Source organism: Stenella coeruleoalba (genome assembly GCF_951394435.1).
Source record: "Stenella coeruleoalba genome assembly, chromosome: 10".
Classification (NCBI taxonomy): Eukaryota; Metazoa; Chordata; class Mammalia; order Artiodactyla; family Delphinidae; genus Stenella; species Stenella coeruleoalba.
Window position 1 is genome coordinate 21,935,279 of NC_137156.1, and position 16,351 is coordinate 21,951,629.

The following is a 16,351-nucleotide window of genomic DNA, read 5'->3' on the forward strand; positions in this document are numbered from 1 at the left end:
AAATAAACCGGAAGTGAGAAAGAAGGAAAGGAAAGGGGAAAAGTAAAGGGAGAAAGTAAAAGTGAAAGTAAAGAAAGGAAGGGAAAAAAGGAAAAGGAGAGAAATCTCTTCCATATTTACCCCAAAAGCTGTTCCTAATAGACTCTGCTCTTCTGAGGTCCCCACCCCACTTCTTTCTGGGAGATGATCTTATTTTCTATTTATCTAAGATCACAATCATCTCAAAAAATCATCTCCCCTTCACTTTATCTAGCTCCACTCTCATACTCTTCTCCTTCCCTTGTATCTTAAAGGAAGATGTCTTTTCTTTTTCAAGGCTTGTATCTACTTTTGCCTTCAATCTCATCCTTTTCCGCTTCCCTTTGACCCCTGCTCCTTCAATTAACTCATTTACTCAGCAATTTCAGCCACTCTGTAGCTTCCACTACTCCACGGGCCCATTTCCTCTTGCATTTAAAAGTAATAGGCTCCCCCAGCATGGTATTATAAAAAGCAGGGATCTGGAATCACTCTAGTTACTTACTCTGATCCTTAGTTTAGTAGCTCTGTCACCATGGGCTAGAAATTACTCTGAGATTATGACACCATGCCATGTAAAGCACTTCGCACAAGGACTTGGCATATGACAGGCCCTCAAGTTACTTCCCCATCCCCTTCAATGGCTAAATTTTGTAAATAAGAAATCACCATACACTGGTTCTATTTCCCTGACATAGTTTCATTTTGTAATCTCTCCCTCAGAATGAGAGCCAAAATCAGCAGGTACTATCTCAGATGTACAGAAAAAGCTGTTTTGATACTTCAAATTTTGGGGAGGGGAAAGCAAAAAAAGGCCAGTATAGTGAACTGTGCCTTCTGTCCCTGGATCTTCAGTTAGGCCTCATAAATCAAGCTGTAAACTCCACTAGCTACTCTCAGCAGCCCTCAAGGGAAAGGACTGGTTGGCAATACAAACTCAACATGACTAAAACCAAATTACTTTTGCCTGCACCTGAAAATCCCATTCTTTCTTTTGGTTCTCTTCCTACCTTCCCGGCCACTCCCCAGTTTCCACTGCTGGTTACTCCCCTGATGATCCCTTTGTGTCTCATGGCTTTAAATACCACCCATATTCTGGCAAGTCCCAATTTTATATTTCTAGCACAGATTTCCCCCCACTGAATTCCAACTTTTTATATCCAGTTGCTTGCTCAAACTTTCCACTTGGATTCTAGTAAGAATCTCAAAATTTACACATCCAAAACCTAACTCTTGATTCCTTTTACCATCTCAGTGAATGACAAACCCATTCTACCTGATGTTCAGACTAAAACCCTTGGCATAATCTTTAACTCACGTTCTCTCACATCCCGCCACCTATACAGAAACAAATCCTCTCAAGCTCTACCTTCAAAAGGTATCCAGAATCCAATCACATCTCACCACTTCCACTGCTACTATCCTAGTCCAGGCCACCAGCATCTCTTGCCTGGATTATTGCTTATAGCCACAGCCTCCTAAACTGGTTTCCCTGCTTCTAACTTTGTCCCCTATGCCTCCCCTAGTCCCACCATGAGCCCCAATGCAGAACTTTTCCAACATAGCAGGCAGTAATTATGTTAAAATTTAAGTCAGATTAAATCTCTCTTCTGCTCAAAACTCTCCAACGACTTTCCATCTCAGAATAAAATCCGAATTCCTTATAATGGCCTACAAGTCCCTTGTATGGTTTGATCTTCTTGTAACTATCTGATTTCATCTCCTCCTTGACAAATACATCTCTACCATGACAAGCACATTCTCACCTTAGGACCTATCCATTTACTACTGATATTTCCCCTGCCTGAACACTCTTATCCTAGATGGCTGCATGGCTTGCTCTTTTAATTCAGATCTCTGCTCAAAATGTCACCCTATCTGAAAATCCTTCCCTGACCAGTCTATTGAAAACTACACAATCTTCATTTCATTCACTATTCCTTTTCTCTGCTTTACTGTTGCTTCTTTAAATATAGAATTTATGACCACCTGATGTATTACACATTTGTTGATTTTTTTGTTTACTGTCTGTCTCCTCTCAGTAGACTAAAATCTATCAACGTAAGAGCAGCAACCCTCTACACTTTGTTCACTGGTGCATTCCCAGTACCTAGTAAACAATAGTCAATAAATATCTGCTGAATGAATGAACTTTTCCCAATCCACCTTCGCCTACAATCTTGCACTCTGTTAGAAGTGTCTCCGTTATGCTCGTCTTTCAAGCTTGAAATCCCTACTGCTTAGCCTAGAATAGACTGCTCAGTAAAGAGTTCTCAATTCTTTCTTCCTTCTTTACACCTCTACTCTGTCATCATTTTCAATTAATTCTTACCTAAGACATGCCTCTTCCTTCGCAGTCACACTTTCATGACCCTATTTTAAACTTAGATCTTTTTGCCACATGCTCCTTTCCTCTTCAATCTTTGTACTTCAATGCTAGATTATATTTCCTTTTTATTATTTCACCGTTTATACTCTCTATACCAAGCTTTCTTAGCCTTGATTCTACTGACATGCTGGGTCAAATAATTTTTTGTTGTATAGTATAAGGCTGTTCTTTCCACTGTGAGATATCTAGCAGCATCCCTGTCCTTTAGCCACTAGATGCCAGGAGTACCTCCCGCCGTTAAGACAACCAAAAATGTTCCATGACATTGCCAAATGCCCTCTGCGGTACAAAATTGTCACCGGGTGAAAACCACTGTCTTTTATCAACGCTAAAACAAAACAAAATAGTCCTATGTAATTTGGTTCTTTTCTATATCTTGGCGTTAGTAAAATTCATTTAGACTCAGAGAGAACAGATTAGGAGCTTCTGTTCTACAGAATAAAATCTAAACTCAAGAGGCTGGTATTCAAGGTCCTGGACTCTCTGTGCTCAACTCTTCTACTCACCTTTCCAACTTAACTGGGCTTTCAACTACTCAAAGAAACATGGGTCCCATGACCTGCCCCTCCCTCCTAACTTTCCACTCTGCTCCTACATCTCATTCCTCTGAGATGGTGACTTCGATTTCTCCATCTTTTAATCCTTTTTTTTTTTTTTTGCGGTATGCAGGCCTCTCACTGTTGTGGCCCCTCCCATTGCGGAGCACAGGTTCCGGACGCGCAGGCTCAGCGGCCATCGCTCACGGGCCCAGCCGCTCCGCGGCATGTGGGATCTTCCCGGACCGGGGCACGAACCCGTGTCCCCTGCATCAGCAGGCGGATTCTCAACCACTGTGCCACCAGGGAAGCCCCTATCTTTTAATCCTTTAATGGAGACAAGGCAGTGGATATATCTGCAAAACCTGATTTCTTAATTATTTGTATTGTTCAGCAGAAGTGATGCCCCTTTCAAGAGGCTGCTGCCCACTTTGTTACCATCATCTCTCTAACATTTTCTCTCTGTCCTCCAAGTCTTCTGTTTCTAATGTTTCTGGGCAGCATTTCATCAAACAGAATTTTGTAGCTTAATGCAGAAATACATGATCCTTCTACAGAAAAGATATAAATAAGTTAGGATTATGTTAACTAATGTTCTACGACACTCAGGCCCCTTTCTGATGCACCAAAGTGTCGAGAATACGTTTTGTGAAATAATGTTAGACTTCATTCTGGCCTAGAAATCCCTAATTCATCTTTTCTCAAACAGAAACCACATCTTTGTTCTCACCTGATATCCTGGCTCATCCAACTCTCTCTCTAAATCCTCCAGCACAGTCACCACCTCTTCCCCACTCTGTGGATGCTGTTCCTGGACCCAAGCTTGGAGCTCCTCGGGCAGGATGGTTAGGAATTGCTCCAACACCAGCAGTTCCAGAATCTGCTCTTTTGTGTGTGTCTCTGGCCTCAGCCACTGATGGCAAAGTTCCCGGAGTTGGCTCAAAGCCTCACGGGGTCCAGATGTTTCCTGGTAGCAGAGCTGCCTGAAGTACTGTCGGAAGACCTCCCTGCTGTGGGTGGTGTTCTTTTGCACGTTCTGATCCTGTCTGGCGGTACACTTATTTTCCTCCTCCACCTCCTCTTCCTCTATCTTTATTTCCAAAAGTTCATCTTGCTCCTTGTTGGCCTGGATGGACCAAGTAGATGCCATCATAGCTGTGCAAATGCTTATGAATGCTTCAAGCAAGATCTCCTGTGCCGTCTCTTTCTGGCTGGAACTGAAGAAGAAGCCATCATCATTAACACAAACTACACCAAAAACAAAAAGTGCAAATTCTAAGAATTTAAAAATGCACTTTGAAAGCCGCCTCCAGGTTAATTTTCTATACGCAGGAAAACACTCTGATAAAAAAGACTCAAGAATAGACTAATTTAAAGAGAAATATTAAGTAAAAAGTGCTAAGTTGTTTCAGGACTCTAAGAAAGAAAAGTAAGACTTGGTAGGAAACATTTCCACTTGATGATAGAAAAAAGAACAATTAAACGGAATAAACAAACATTTACGGCAAACAATAATAAAAAGTTGAGACATCCTTGATTGGCTGCTTTTTAAATTTTTTAAATACCCAGATGTCTGGTGGAAATCATTTAGTCATAAAAGCAGCAAAGTCACATGAATTTATTCCCTCAGGAGCCTAATCTCTCTGCTCCTCATTCTTCATTTATCAAGCGAAAAGGCTGAAGACATTGGTCTTTAAGACTTTCTTCTACCCTCGCGTTCTGTGATTTTAAATCTAAAGGCAGGCCCAGGAAAGAGGCCCTAGGACGCCAGTCAGCGTCTGTGACCCAAGACTGTTCAGAAATGTCAGAAGGCGCATAATTCAAGAAGGGTACACCGCGCGAGACAAGCCCGGGAGGAATGGAGCGCACAGCCGGGTCTCTCCTTCATCCCCGGGCTCCGACCCACTCTCCGAGGGATTGGGGGTCGGGGCTAGCTTCTGCGTCAAGGAGCTTCTCGCGGATCCACCTAGGCAAGTGAGGCCCGGAGGCCGCCCCACTCCAGCCGGGGCCGAGAAGGCCGTAGCACCCCCGCCTTCCGCGTCCGCAGCACAGGACCGCTCACCCGCAGCCCCTGGACGCCAGCAGCGGTTTCTCTCCGGGGACAAGGGGTTGAGGCCTCGAACCGCTTCGAAACCGGAACCCACCAGCAGCGACCCATAGAGGCCGGAAGCGGCCGCGAAGTGCGGAAGACCGGTTCACTTCCGCCGCCGCTCTAGGAAGGGGGCGGGAGGGGCTCGCAAATTGGTAGATCTCCCGCGCGCCCATGTGAGAGGACAACTGAAGACTCACAGGCCTGCGGTTTCGCGATATTGTTTTCTCCTGCTCCTCTTCGGCTGGCTAGTATCTCCACTTCCCCCGACCCGATGGGCGGTCGAGGCTTGGCGAGCCTACCTGTGCTAGGGAAATCCCATGCTTTTTCCACTCTCACTTTTATTTGGGTTTCTGCACCTTTGATGTTCAAGATGCCTCAAAAGGATGTTTTCCCGAGGTCCTTCCCGACTCAGGAAGGGACCTCTTCCACACACACTTCTCAAGGGTCAACCTGGTGCTTTCTGCCTGCTTTTTCACCTTCTTCGGTTCTCTCTTATGCGCTGACGATAATTATACATCTGAAAACCCATAGGGTTCAATGGGAAAACTAAAAGATCATTTAGTAAAGTAGCAAGATATAAAATTAACACACTAAAAAAAAAAAAAAATTAACACACTAAAATCAAGAGCCTTCCTATATGCAAATAACCAGTGATAAAGTTACAAGATATAATGGAAGAGAATACCGAATTTACAATAGCAACAACCAAAAAGCAAGCAAACAAAACAAAAAACAAGAAGAAAGAAAGAATAAGCTTAGGAAAAAATATGCAAAACCTGTATGGGGAAAACCTCCTGAAAGGCCAAGTGTATACTTAGACAAATAGAAAGCCATATGCCAACAAGACTAATAAGAGTTTTGGCTCGAAAGACTCAATGAAGAAGTCAGTCTTCTAAAATAAAAGTATTGACACATATTGTTCTAGAATTAGACAAGTTGGTTATAAAGTTGATATGGGGGGGCTTCCCTGGTGGCGCAGTGGTTGAGAGTCTGCCTGCCAATGCAGGGGACATGGGTTCGTGCCCCGGTCCGGGAGGATCCCACATGCCGCGGAGCGGCTGGGCCCGTGAGCCATGGCCGGTGAGCCTGCGCGTCCGGAGCCTGTGCTCTGCAACGGGAGAGGCCGCAGCAGTGAGAGGCCCGCGTACCGAAAAAAAAAAAAGGATAAATTAGGCCTCATCAAAATAAAACACTTCTGCTCTCTAAAAGACACTATGAGGAAAAGGCAAACCACAGGCTGAGAGAAAATATTTGCATCACATATATTTGTCAAGGAACTTGTATCCAGAATACATAAAAAAAAAAAAAACACTTAAAGTTGATATGGGAAAATAAGAATAGCCACAATACCCTCTGAAAAAAGAACGGTGAGGGACAGCCTAATCGGATATTAGCACATGTTATAAAGCCTCTACAATTAGGAGTGTGATATTGTGTAAAAACAGAAATAGACCTAGGTACCTATGGATATTTAGTAAATGATGGTGGCATCTCAAATTAACAGGGGAAATGACAGACTTGTAAATAAGTTGTGTTGGGACAACTGATAGCCATTTGGTCAAAAATAAAATTGAATTAATATCTCCCATCACACGGCACAGTCAGGATAAATTCCAAATGGATCCAAAAACCAAATGTAAAAAAATGTACCTATACATGTATTAGAAGAAACACGAATAATAATTCTAATTCCCTGGGAACAGGGAAACCTTGCCTAATAATGCCTCAATTTCCAAAAGCAATAAAAAATTAAATTTAATCAGATAAATCTGACTAAATAAAAATCAAATGAATTGGTTATCAAAAAACACCATAAAGAAAAGTCAGAAGACAAATGACACGCTGGAAAAATGTTTGCAACGTATCACAAAGGACTAATATCCCTAATATATAAAAGATTCCTAAAATAGTTCCTAAAAAGAAAATAGCCAATAACCCAATAGATAACATGGGCAAAAGAAATGAACAGTTGACAGAATAAGAAATTGTAGCAGCCCTCAAATGTCTGTAAAGATGCTCAGCTTCATTCAAAATATAAACATACAAACTAAAAACTACACTGAGGTGCCATTAGTCATTTTATCTGATTGGCTCAAATCCAGAAGTTTGACAATATACTCTATTTATGAGGAAAGAGGAACTCTTATACATTCTCAGTGGGAACACAAAATAATACAACTCCTATTTGGAAAAATAAGAAAATGTAGCAAAAGCACCTATGTAAGTTTACCCTTTGCCCCTGCAATACCACTTATAGAAATCCATCCCAAAGACATATTAACAAATATATGAAATGACATGCATACAAGGTTATTTGTTCAAGTATTCAAGCTAAAAGACTGGAAACAAACCTAATGTCCATCAATAGGTGACTGATTGAATAAACTGTGGCATAACTACCTAGGCAGCTATAAAAAGAAATGAGAAATCATGATGTACTGCTATGGAATGACTGACAGGTGCTGATAGCATACTACCTGTGGTAGACAGAATAATGACACCCCTCCCCCAAGATGTTTACTCCTCACCTAATCTCCAGACGTGTGAATTTATTATGTTACATGACAAGGGGGAATTCAGGTTGCAGATCAAATTAATCTAATTCTATTCAACTGATCTTAAGGTAGGTTTTCTTAGTTGAGAACCAACTTGTTTTGTTCTAATAAAGCTTGATTTCTGGACACTGAAGTTTGAATTCAATATAACCTTCTCATATCACAAAACACTACACTTCTTTTGGTTTTTTAAATTAAATTTTATTTTAATATAATTGTAGATTCATATGCAGTGTAAGAAATAATGCAGAGATCTCATTTACTCTTTACCAAGTTTCCACAAATAGTAATATGTTGCAGAACTATAGTACAATGTCACAACTGGAATATTTACATTGTTACAGTCAAGATACACAACATTTCCACCACTACAATCCCTTTTATGAACACATCCACTTCCTGCTCACTCCCATCTTCTCATTAACTACTGGCAACCAGGACTCTGTTCTCTGCTTCTATAATTTTGCCATTTCATATTTGGTTTTTTCATCTCTGTTTTCTTCTCTTGCCTTCTTGTAGGTTACTTGAATGTTTTTTAAATTGTATTTTAATTTATCTATAACATTTTTGGTGTATCTCTTTGTATAGCTTTTTTAGTAGTTGCTCTAGGTTTCATATCATATAGACACAACTTAGCACATTCTATTGGTGTCATCATTTTACCAGCTTGAGTGAAATATAGAAACCTTACTTCCCTTTACATCCCTTACCCTCCCCATTTATAATTCTTTTAAATATTTCCTCTAAATGTATTTAGCAACACATTAGACAATGTTATAATTTTTGCTTCAACAGTTAAACATAATTTAGAAAAATCAAGAGAAGGAAGCTTATTGGATTTACCCATATTCCTTCTTCTTTCCTGATTCTTCTATTTAGAGAAATTCCTTTTGCCATTTTTTAAAGGTAGGTTTCCTAGTGACAAATTCTATGTTTTACTCATCCGAGGATGTCTTGATTTTCTCCTTTACTCCAGAAGGATATTTTCACCAAGTATAGGATTCTGGCTTGACAGTTCCTTTCTTTCAGTTCTTTAAAAATACTATGTCAATTCCTTCTGGTCTCCATTATTACTCATAAGAAATCCACTGTCATTTGAATTTTCTCCTATAGGTAAGATGTCATTTTTCTCTGCTTTCAAATCTTTTGCCTTTGTGTTTGGGAAGTTTGACGTGACATGGTTTTGAATGGATTTCTTTGGGTTTATCCTGTTTTCATTTTGATCAGCTTCTTGAATCTGTAGGTTTACATCTCTTGCCAAAACTGGGAAGTTCTCAGCCACTACCTTTTCAAGTACTTTTTCAGCCCCATCCTCTTTGGGACTTCAATGACATGAACATTACATCTTTTCTATAGTTGCACAGGTCCCTGAAGTTCTTTGTATTAGTTTCTTTTGGCTTCTATAACAAATTACCACAAATTTTTGTCTTAAACACAACAGAAATTTATTCTCTCACAATTTTAGAGGCCAGAAGTCTGAACTCAAGGTGTTGTCAGGGCTGTGTTCCCTCCAGAGACTCTGGGGTACAGACCCTGTTTCTTGTCTCTTCCATCTCCTGGAGCTGCTTGCTGGTCATGCCTCGGTGTTCCTTGGGCTCGAGGCCACATCACTCCAATCTCTGCCTCCATCTTTGCATCACCTTTTTCTCTGTGTCTAATCTCCCTTTGCCTCTCTCTTATAATGATATTTATTATAGCATTCTGGACCACCCTGGATAATCCAGGATAATCTCCTTGTCTCAAGATCCTTAACTCAATCACTTATTTTGCCATATAAAATAATATTCACTGTTCTGCAACATAAGGTAATATTTATAGGTTCTGGTGATAAGGAAGTGAACATACCTTTGAGGGGCTATTTTTTCAGCCTACTACACTCTGTTCCCTTATATATTTTTTTCTCCAGTCTATTTTCTCTCTGTTGTTCTGATGGAGTTATTTCTGTTGTTCTATCTTCTACCTCACAGATGCTTTTTCTCCATTCTGTTGTTGAGAACATATTTTTCAGTTCTCAAATTTCCATTTGGTTTTTCTTTATATCTTCTATTTATTTGCTAGGACTTTCTATTTCCTGACCGAGGCTTTCCGTACTTTCATTGTCTATATTTTCATTTTTTTTACATGTGTTCACAATTTCTCGTTGAAACTTTTTTTTTTAATCGTGGTTGCTTTGTCAGATTAATTCTAACATCTCTGTCAGCTTGGTGTTGGCATCTTTTAATTTTCTTTTTTCATTCAGTTTGAGATCTTCCTGGTTTTTGGTATTTGAGTGATTTTTTATTGAAATGTGGACATTTTGTATTGTTATGAGACTGGATCTTAATTAAACCTTAGGTTTCAGCTGGTTTTCTCTGAAACTACTGTGGCGGGGGAAGTAGGGGAGGGTGACACTGAGGCAATGCCAGAAAAGGGCCAGTAGAGAGTCAGGACTTTCACCATCACCCAGCAATAACAAGTCTGCGCTCACACAGTGTCTGTGGTGACCATGTGGAATCCAGAACTCCTACCCCTACCCAACAGTAAGGAGGAGCTCAATGTAAATCAGGTGGGGAACCTGGACTTCTACCTCTATCTGGCAGTAATGAGGTGCTACCTTCCCCTACCACACTCTTTAATGTTTTCTTAGCCACAGAAATTCACGTGGCACTTAGCTTTGTTTTGCAAAATTGCGAGGATCACATTATAGTAAAATACTTTTTAAAAGAGCTAAGCTTCTACGGTACAAATATGTAATCATGACCATTACTATAACGGATTTTAATGAAAATTGAAAAACTCAGATAAATTCAGGTAAGGTATAAGAAACCATCTTTTAGCCTTAAGGATCCGTCAGCCGATGGACACCGGAGGGTGCTCCCCGCTGGTGAACCTATGTCTCCTTCGAGAAGCAAGTAGTCTGCACAGACGAGGCTCTGTACAGCATTTGTGTTCAGTTCTCTGCATCTCTGAAACGTCCGGAAGCACCGACATGGAAAAGGGAGTCGGATCCTGAGGGATCTATGTAAGGCAAGGGAGAAGAACCCAAGCCAGTCCTGGAGAAAGGGGGCAACACCCCAAACTCCAACCCCAAGGTCTTTGCAGAGGTACAGAGCATCCTGCGTGGGGAGGAGCCAGATACCCACCTATACCTGACCAGAGTCGGGAAGCATCAACGGAAACGGGATATTTGGGCTACAGCTCACACCAGGAACTGGAAATAAGTCACAACGCTTGACCGCATCTCCGCTGGCTCCTCAGCCGCCTCTCTAGGAAACTTGGAGGACCTGTTATCTCAGTGGTTGATCTGGCAACCTGGCACACCTTCGCGTGCTTGGCTTCCTCCTAATGGCTCAGGCAGGAAAATCGACGAGGGCTTGTAACCTCTAGGGTCCAGCAGCCACTCAGTCTGGGCTAATATCTTTCTACTCCACTGAGGACACCTGGCCACTCTCACCGGATTCTCGCAACCCTAGGTTCCCTTAGGACCCGGTCCTCTGACGTCCCAGCCTTCAGGGTCCCTCTCCTGCAGTCTCTTGAGGTACCAACTGTCAGTTAACTTCCAGCGTCAGAAGCAATAATGAACATCCACCTAAGGAAAGCGCCAACAAGAGGGGCAGAAGTCGGCTTGCTCCCCACTGTTTTAAATCTTTGCATAATCGGGTCCCTCTGAGTAACCTAACCACTGATTTAGTCAGTCTGGGGTGGGGCCCAGGCAACTGCACTTCAAACAGCCCAGGTGATTCTAATGCAGGTATACACCAAGAAACAGTGGCTTCATCATAAAGCTAAGGTAGCTGGCATGGAAATCTGGATGTGGGTCCAGAGAGACCTAAAAACATCACAGAGTAATTTATAGACTGTGCTCTTCTCCCTGTTCTCCTTTTTATGGAAAGTACTAAAATGAGTGAGGAGCGAAGGCAGTGAGACTATTTTCACTGCTTGAGACTCCTGTACCTAAGACACTTGAAACAACTGAGATGGAGGAATTTCTAGTAAGTACTGTGAAGATGAAGCACTTATCTTGGTAATGCTGTCTCTGCATCTATCTTATTTTTCCTTCTCTTTGGTCACCATTGTTGGCCAGAGTTTTGGTGTCTCATTTTGCTTTCTGTCTAATTCCCTTTCATGTTCTCACATTTTGTCCATCCTTTTTCTCTTTCCATCCCATTTGTTTTTTGCAGATGCCTAAAATGTGTCTCAGGGCTCCAAGTCTAAGTGTCCATGAAACTACATATAATTCACGATGATCTTTGTTCATAGTTTTGTTTTAAAAAAACAATGTGATTAAAAACTAGAAAGATCACTATAAGTACTTAACCACTTGGGTTTCACTTTTCTCATGTAGGTATGAAGTGAGCGAAACTCCAAATTTTCTTTTTAAAGCTCAATATTCTCTGATTCTATAGTAAAAAGCTCCCATCACACACACAAAATACTTTTGATGATTCTATACTGCTTATCAAACAAAGACTCAATGCATTAGGAAAGTGTTCAAGGCTCTCTCAATCTGGCCCTCACCTACAATCTCCCACTCCCGCACTTCTTTGCAGGAACTCCGTGACCCAAACTGGAAAACCCCTGGCTCTTGAGCATATCTTAAAATGGGGGTCTTGCCTCACCCTATTCCCTGTGCCAAAAACACTTTCCTCTGTCCTCCACCTCCCTCTGCAAAGAATCTACATTTCTCTCAATTACTAATTCAACATTTAACCAATGACACATGTATATTCATATATATTTTATATTTCAAAATTCTTCCACAGAAAATACTTATATTTTATAATAATTTTGACCTATTTTTATTTTAAAATTTCCTCAAAGATAATTTTTGTCTTACTAGAAAAATATAAAACAATCTTCTACTATAAATTATAACTATGTTTTTTAAAAGAAAAGTATTGTCAGATATAGAAAATAGGAGTCATTTCCAAATACAAAATATGGACAGAGACTTGATTCTCCTGTTATCCTGACCTTCAACTCAAAATTATAGTGAAAGAGAATCTGCAGGGCTCTATCTACAGCTCTAGGCAGGTTTTGGTTGCAAGATACTTAGCCATTTTTTGATGCAGTGTCCACTGTCCTAACAGTGCTCAAAGGGGTGCTGGACTATCCTTCAAGAACCAGTAAGGCTATTTAATTGGATTTGAATCAATATTTTTTACACCTTGCTCAACCATAAAACCAAAATCTGCTCTCTCAGACTGAACTTTTCAAAGGGATAGGGAGGGATGGATACTGGTCCAGGGAACACCTGAAATGAGATCAATACTAGAGACTTCATAGGCTGAATAAAAGGAGCCAGGGCGGAAAAGAGAGGAGAAGTGAGGGAAATTTAGAAATGCAAAAGGGAGACAACTAAGGACTTCTGGCCAGGAAGACTGGAATAATCACAGAAGAAGTCAAAGTCTACATGCCACTGTCTATAGGTTGAGACAAATATTATTTCTCACATAATGAGGAATGTGCATCCTAGATAAAAGAATTAGCATGAGAGAATTAGTACAATTAGTATCAGAAAACAAGGAAAGTTAGTTTGGTGAACTGTCAGTCATTTTAATTGTGTTAACCATCATTGCATTCTAAGCAGTACATCTGTCTCTACAGCATATATAATGTATTTTGTTTCTTGGCATTTTACCAGTTGTTGAGAAAATTGAGAATGTTTGAGAAGCTGTAAACAAAACAAAAAACAGGCACAGAACAAACCAAATATCCAACCTTCAACTGCAAGTGTAAAAACTCAGTCCATTAGAAATTCATCCTCTAAAATACTAATCTGCTCATATTTTAAACCTTTTAAGAGCTGATATAATTGAATTATCCAAACATACTGCTTCAGCATATTGGAGAAACATTTAAAATACTTATGAACTCAGATTGTAATAGTATATGTACTATATCACTATATGGAATATATATTTAACTTGAGAAGTTGAGTTTTTTTGAGAAGTTGATTTTATTTCAAACTTATATCTACTATATTTTCCTTAACTTCATCCTAAAATCCCTATGTATTTCTCTTGGATATAATTTAAACCTCAAGACAATAAAATATACTCTTGAGGACATTTAAGACTTTTTTTCTTCTAAGATTGTTGATAATACCTAAAATTAGTCACAAGTAGTGACACAAATAGTTTCAAATGTTAGGTCTAAGAATATAAAACAGAACAAAATACATGAAACTGAAAAATACCACCTATCACTTCTCCATTCTCCACAGAAGCATTATGTGTAATTCTAGTCATCCAAACCTTGTTTCCTAGCTCATGTGGATGTTGTTAGCTTTTAAATAGAAAGTGTTTGACTTGGACTAAACTGGGGAGAAGAATGAAACAATATATAACATTTTGAAGTAGTGATTTTTCATCTGTAGGAGTATGTTGAACTATGGAGCACCAACAAATAAGATATTGTCAACTTGTAAATAGAATAAGGAAGCCCTCTGTTATAATGCAGAAATCTCTAAAGATTATATTGTTTCATGAAAATAAGGTGTAGAAGAATATAAATAGTATGCCATCGTTCTGTGTAACAAGGGAATAAGATTATATATTCATATTTTCTTGTACTTATATAAAGAAACACTGAAAGATACATAAGAAACTAGTAAATGACTACCTATAAGGGAAAGATAGCGACCTTTTTTCAGTGTTGTTTCGATATTAGAACCAGGTCAAGAAAGAATTTTTTTAAAAAACTCCTTCTAAGTAAATTAAAATTTAAAGTTAAAAATAATCACTCACTACAAAAAAAAATAAAATGCCTCAAATGAGAGATAAGTGGAAGGAATCTTTCCTGGAACTCCACTGTAAATTAAATAGGCTGTACATTTATTGAAACATATAGATGGGAGGGTTTGTTGAGCTAAAAAGCAAAACCTCAGTGCCTTATAAGTGCTCTAAATTCTGTATGGCAACACAGTGCTTCCAGTGGCTTAGTAGAAAGAGCATTGCACTAGGAATTAGGAGAGAGGGTTTTAGTTCCAGCTCCATTAACTAGCTGTATGATCTTACACAGTCACTTCCTATAGCTTCTGTTTCCATATCTGTCAAATAAGGGCACGCAGAAGTGATCTCTAAAGTCCCTTAGAGCGTTTCTATTACTCTTAAGTTACCTGTGTGTGTATTTGGTATTCCAATCCAGACTGTTATCACCATAGATTTTTCATTTTTTTTGGTCTCCTGGCCTTAGTATAAAGTTTTTTAACACTCAGTCAGTGTTAAGGGAAAGAAATCTTTTTATGTATGACCTTGATAATAATCAATAGGTAGTGCTGAGAGGCATGGAGGTTATAAAAAGCAATCAACAGGCAAGACTGATCATACTTTTCTGTCTACTTTTGTATATGTTTGAAATTTTCTATAACAAAAGTTTAAATAAAGAAAAACCCCAAAATGCTCATAAGTCACAGGAAAAATACAATGAGGCCTATATTTTCACAATAAATACCTGAAGTGAGATATCAGATTTTTAGCTAAGTGTCTTGGTCTTTGCAAAATTTAAAATCATGAGCAATATTTGTTATGACTAGCCATTGAGCTACTAATAATATATGGTTGCTTCAATACCTTGGTTCCTAAACTGAAGGCTGAATTACTAAACCTCTACAGGGAGAAGCCTTCTGTATATTTATGGGAGGATTCATCTGCCCCCTTTTGTAGGTTAAAAGCAAATTATCCTATCTTATGTGAATGGAAACTAATCTAATAGTTTACATTACAGATTTTACTGCAATTATTTTTAAATTAATTTTTAAATACTCAGTGAACTACCTTTGACATTTTGTATTCAGGCTGCATATAATTTTTAAGACTTTTTTTTTTAAGTTTTTAAAAACTAGGATGAAGTTTTCCTGAAGTACATGTAGAAGACTTTTGGGACAGATGTGTGTGAGATTATGTTGATGAAGTCAACACAACATTCAGTATTGCAAAGTATGGATGTCACTGACCAAAGAGATTCCGACAGATATATTTAAGATATTATGCATCTCTCAGCATAAAAATAAGAACGTTTTCACTGGTCTTCCTTGGAGCTTCCTATACTAGAGGATTAATCTCTTATTGTTCTCTCAGAGACAAAGTAAGAACCAGGACCCTTGCTACCATGCCTAGTGGTCTGACATCATGAAATTTTGCCCTACCTGTTCCAAGGAGCTAGCTGGATTCAGCCACAGGGTGGACTTTCCGATGCTGGACAAGGTTGCAGTGGTAACTGAAGTTCTTGCCACATTCCTCACATTCATAAGGTCTTTCTCCAGTGTGAATTCTCTGATGCTTAATGAGGACAGAACGTCGACTAAAGCTCTTACTGCACTGACTGCACTGGTAAGGTTTCTCCCCCGTGTGGATCCTGAGGTGATGGAAAAGCCCAGCGTTCTGGCTGAAGGCTTTACCACAAACGCTGCACTGGTAGCGCTTCTCCCCAGTGTGGAGCCTCTGGTGCTGGAAGAGGCCTGACCGCTGGCTGAAGGCCCGCCCACATTCATCACACTCATAGGGCTTCTCGCCCGTGTGCGTTCTCTGGTGCTCGATGAGGATGGAATTCTGGGTGAAGCTTTTCCCACATTCACCACAGATATAGGGTCTCTCCACTGAAGAGCTTACCCGTTGCCTTTCCCATCTGCCTTCGTGGTCACAGGTCTCTCCACACTCAGGCACTGGAATAATATTACCATTCAATTTTTCAGGTACTTCCACATGAGATTTCGTTTCTTTAGACAGATCCCTCTCTGGGGCTAACTCCACATTCCAAGTCCCAGCCTCATCATCTGAAA

The 16,351-nt window shown here is 39.8% G+C and overlaps 1 protein-coding gene across 1 annotated transcript in view; it reads right to left on the reverse strand.

Annotated features, from left to right (window-relative positions):
* Positions 1 to 16,345, reverse strand: part of LOC307192381 (uncharacterized protein) — a 60,548-nt gene extending 44,203 nt beyond the window's left edge. Inside the window, exons 1-2 of the mRNA XM_079933211.1 lie at positions 15,719 to 16,345; positions 3,674 to 4,160 (exon numbers count right to left, since the gene is read on the reverse strand). Coding sequence (XP_079789337.1) covers positions 3,674 to 4,096 — 423 coding nt within the window. The 5' untranslated portion in view covers positions 4,097 to 4,160; positions 15,719 to 16,345. The remainder of the gene's footprint in view (positions 1 to 3,673; positions 4,161 to 15,718) is intronic.
* Positions 16,346 to 16,351: the final 6 nt, after the last annotated feature.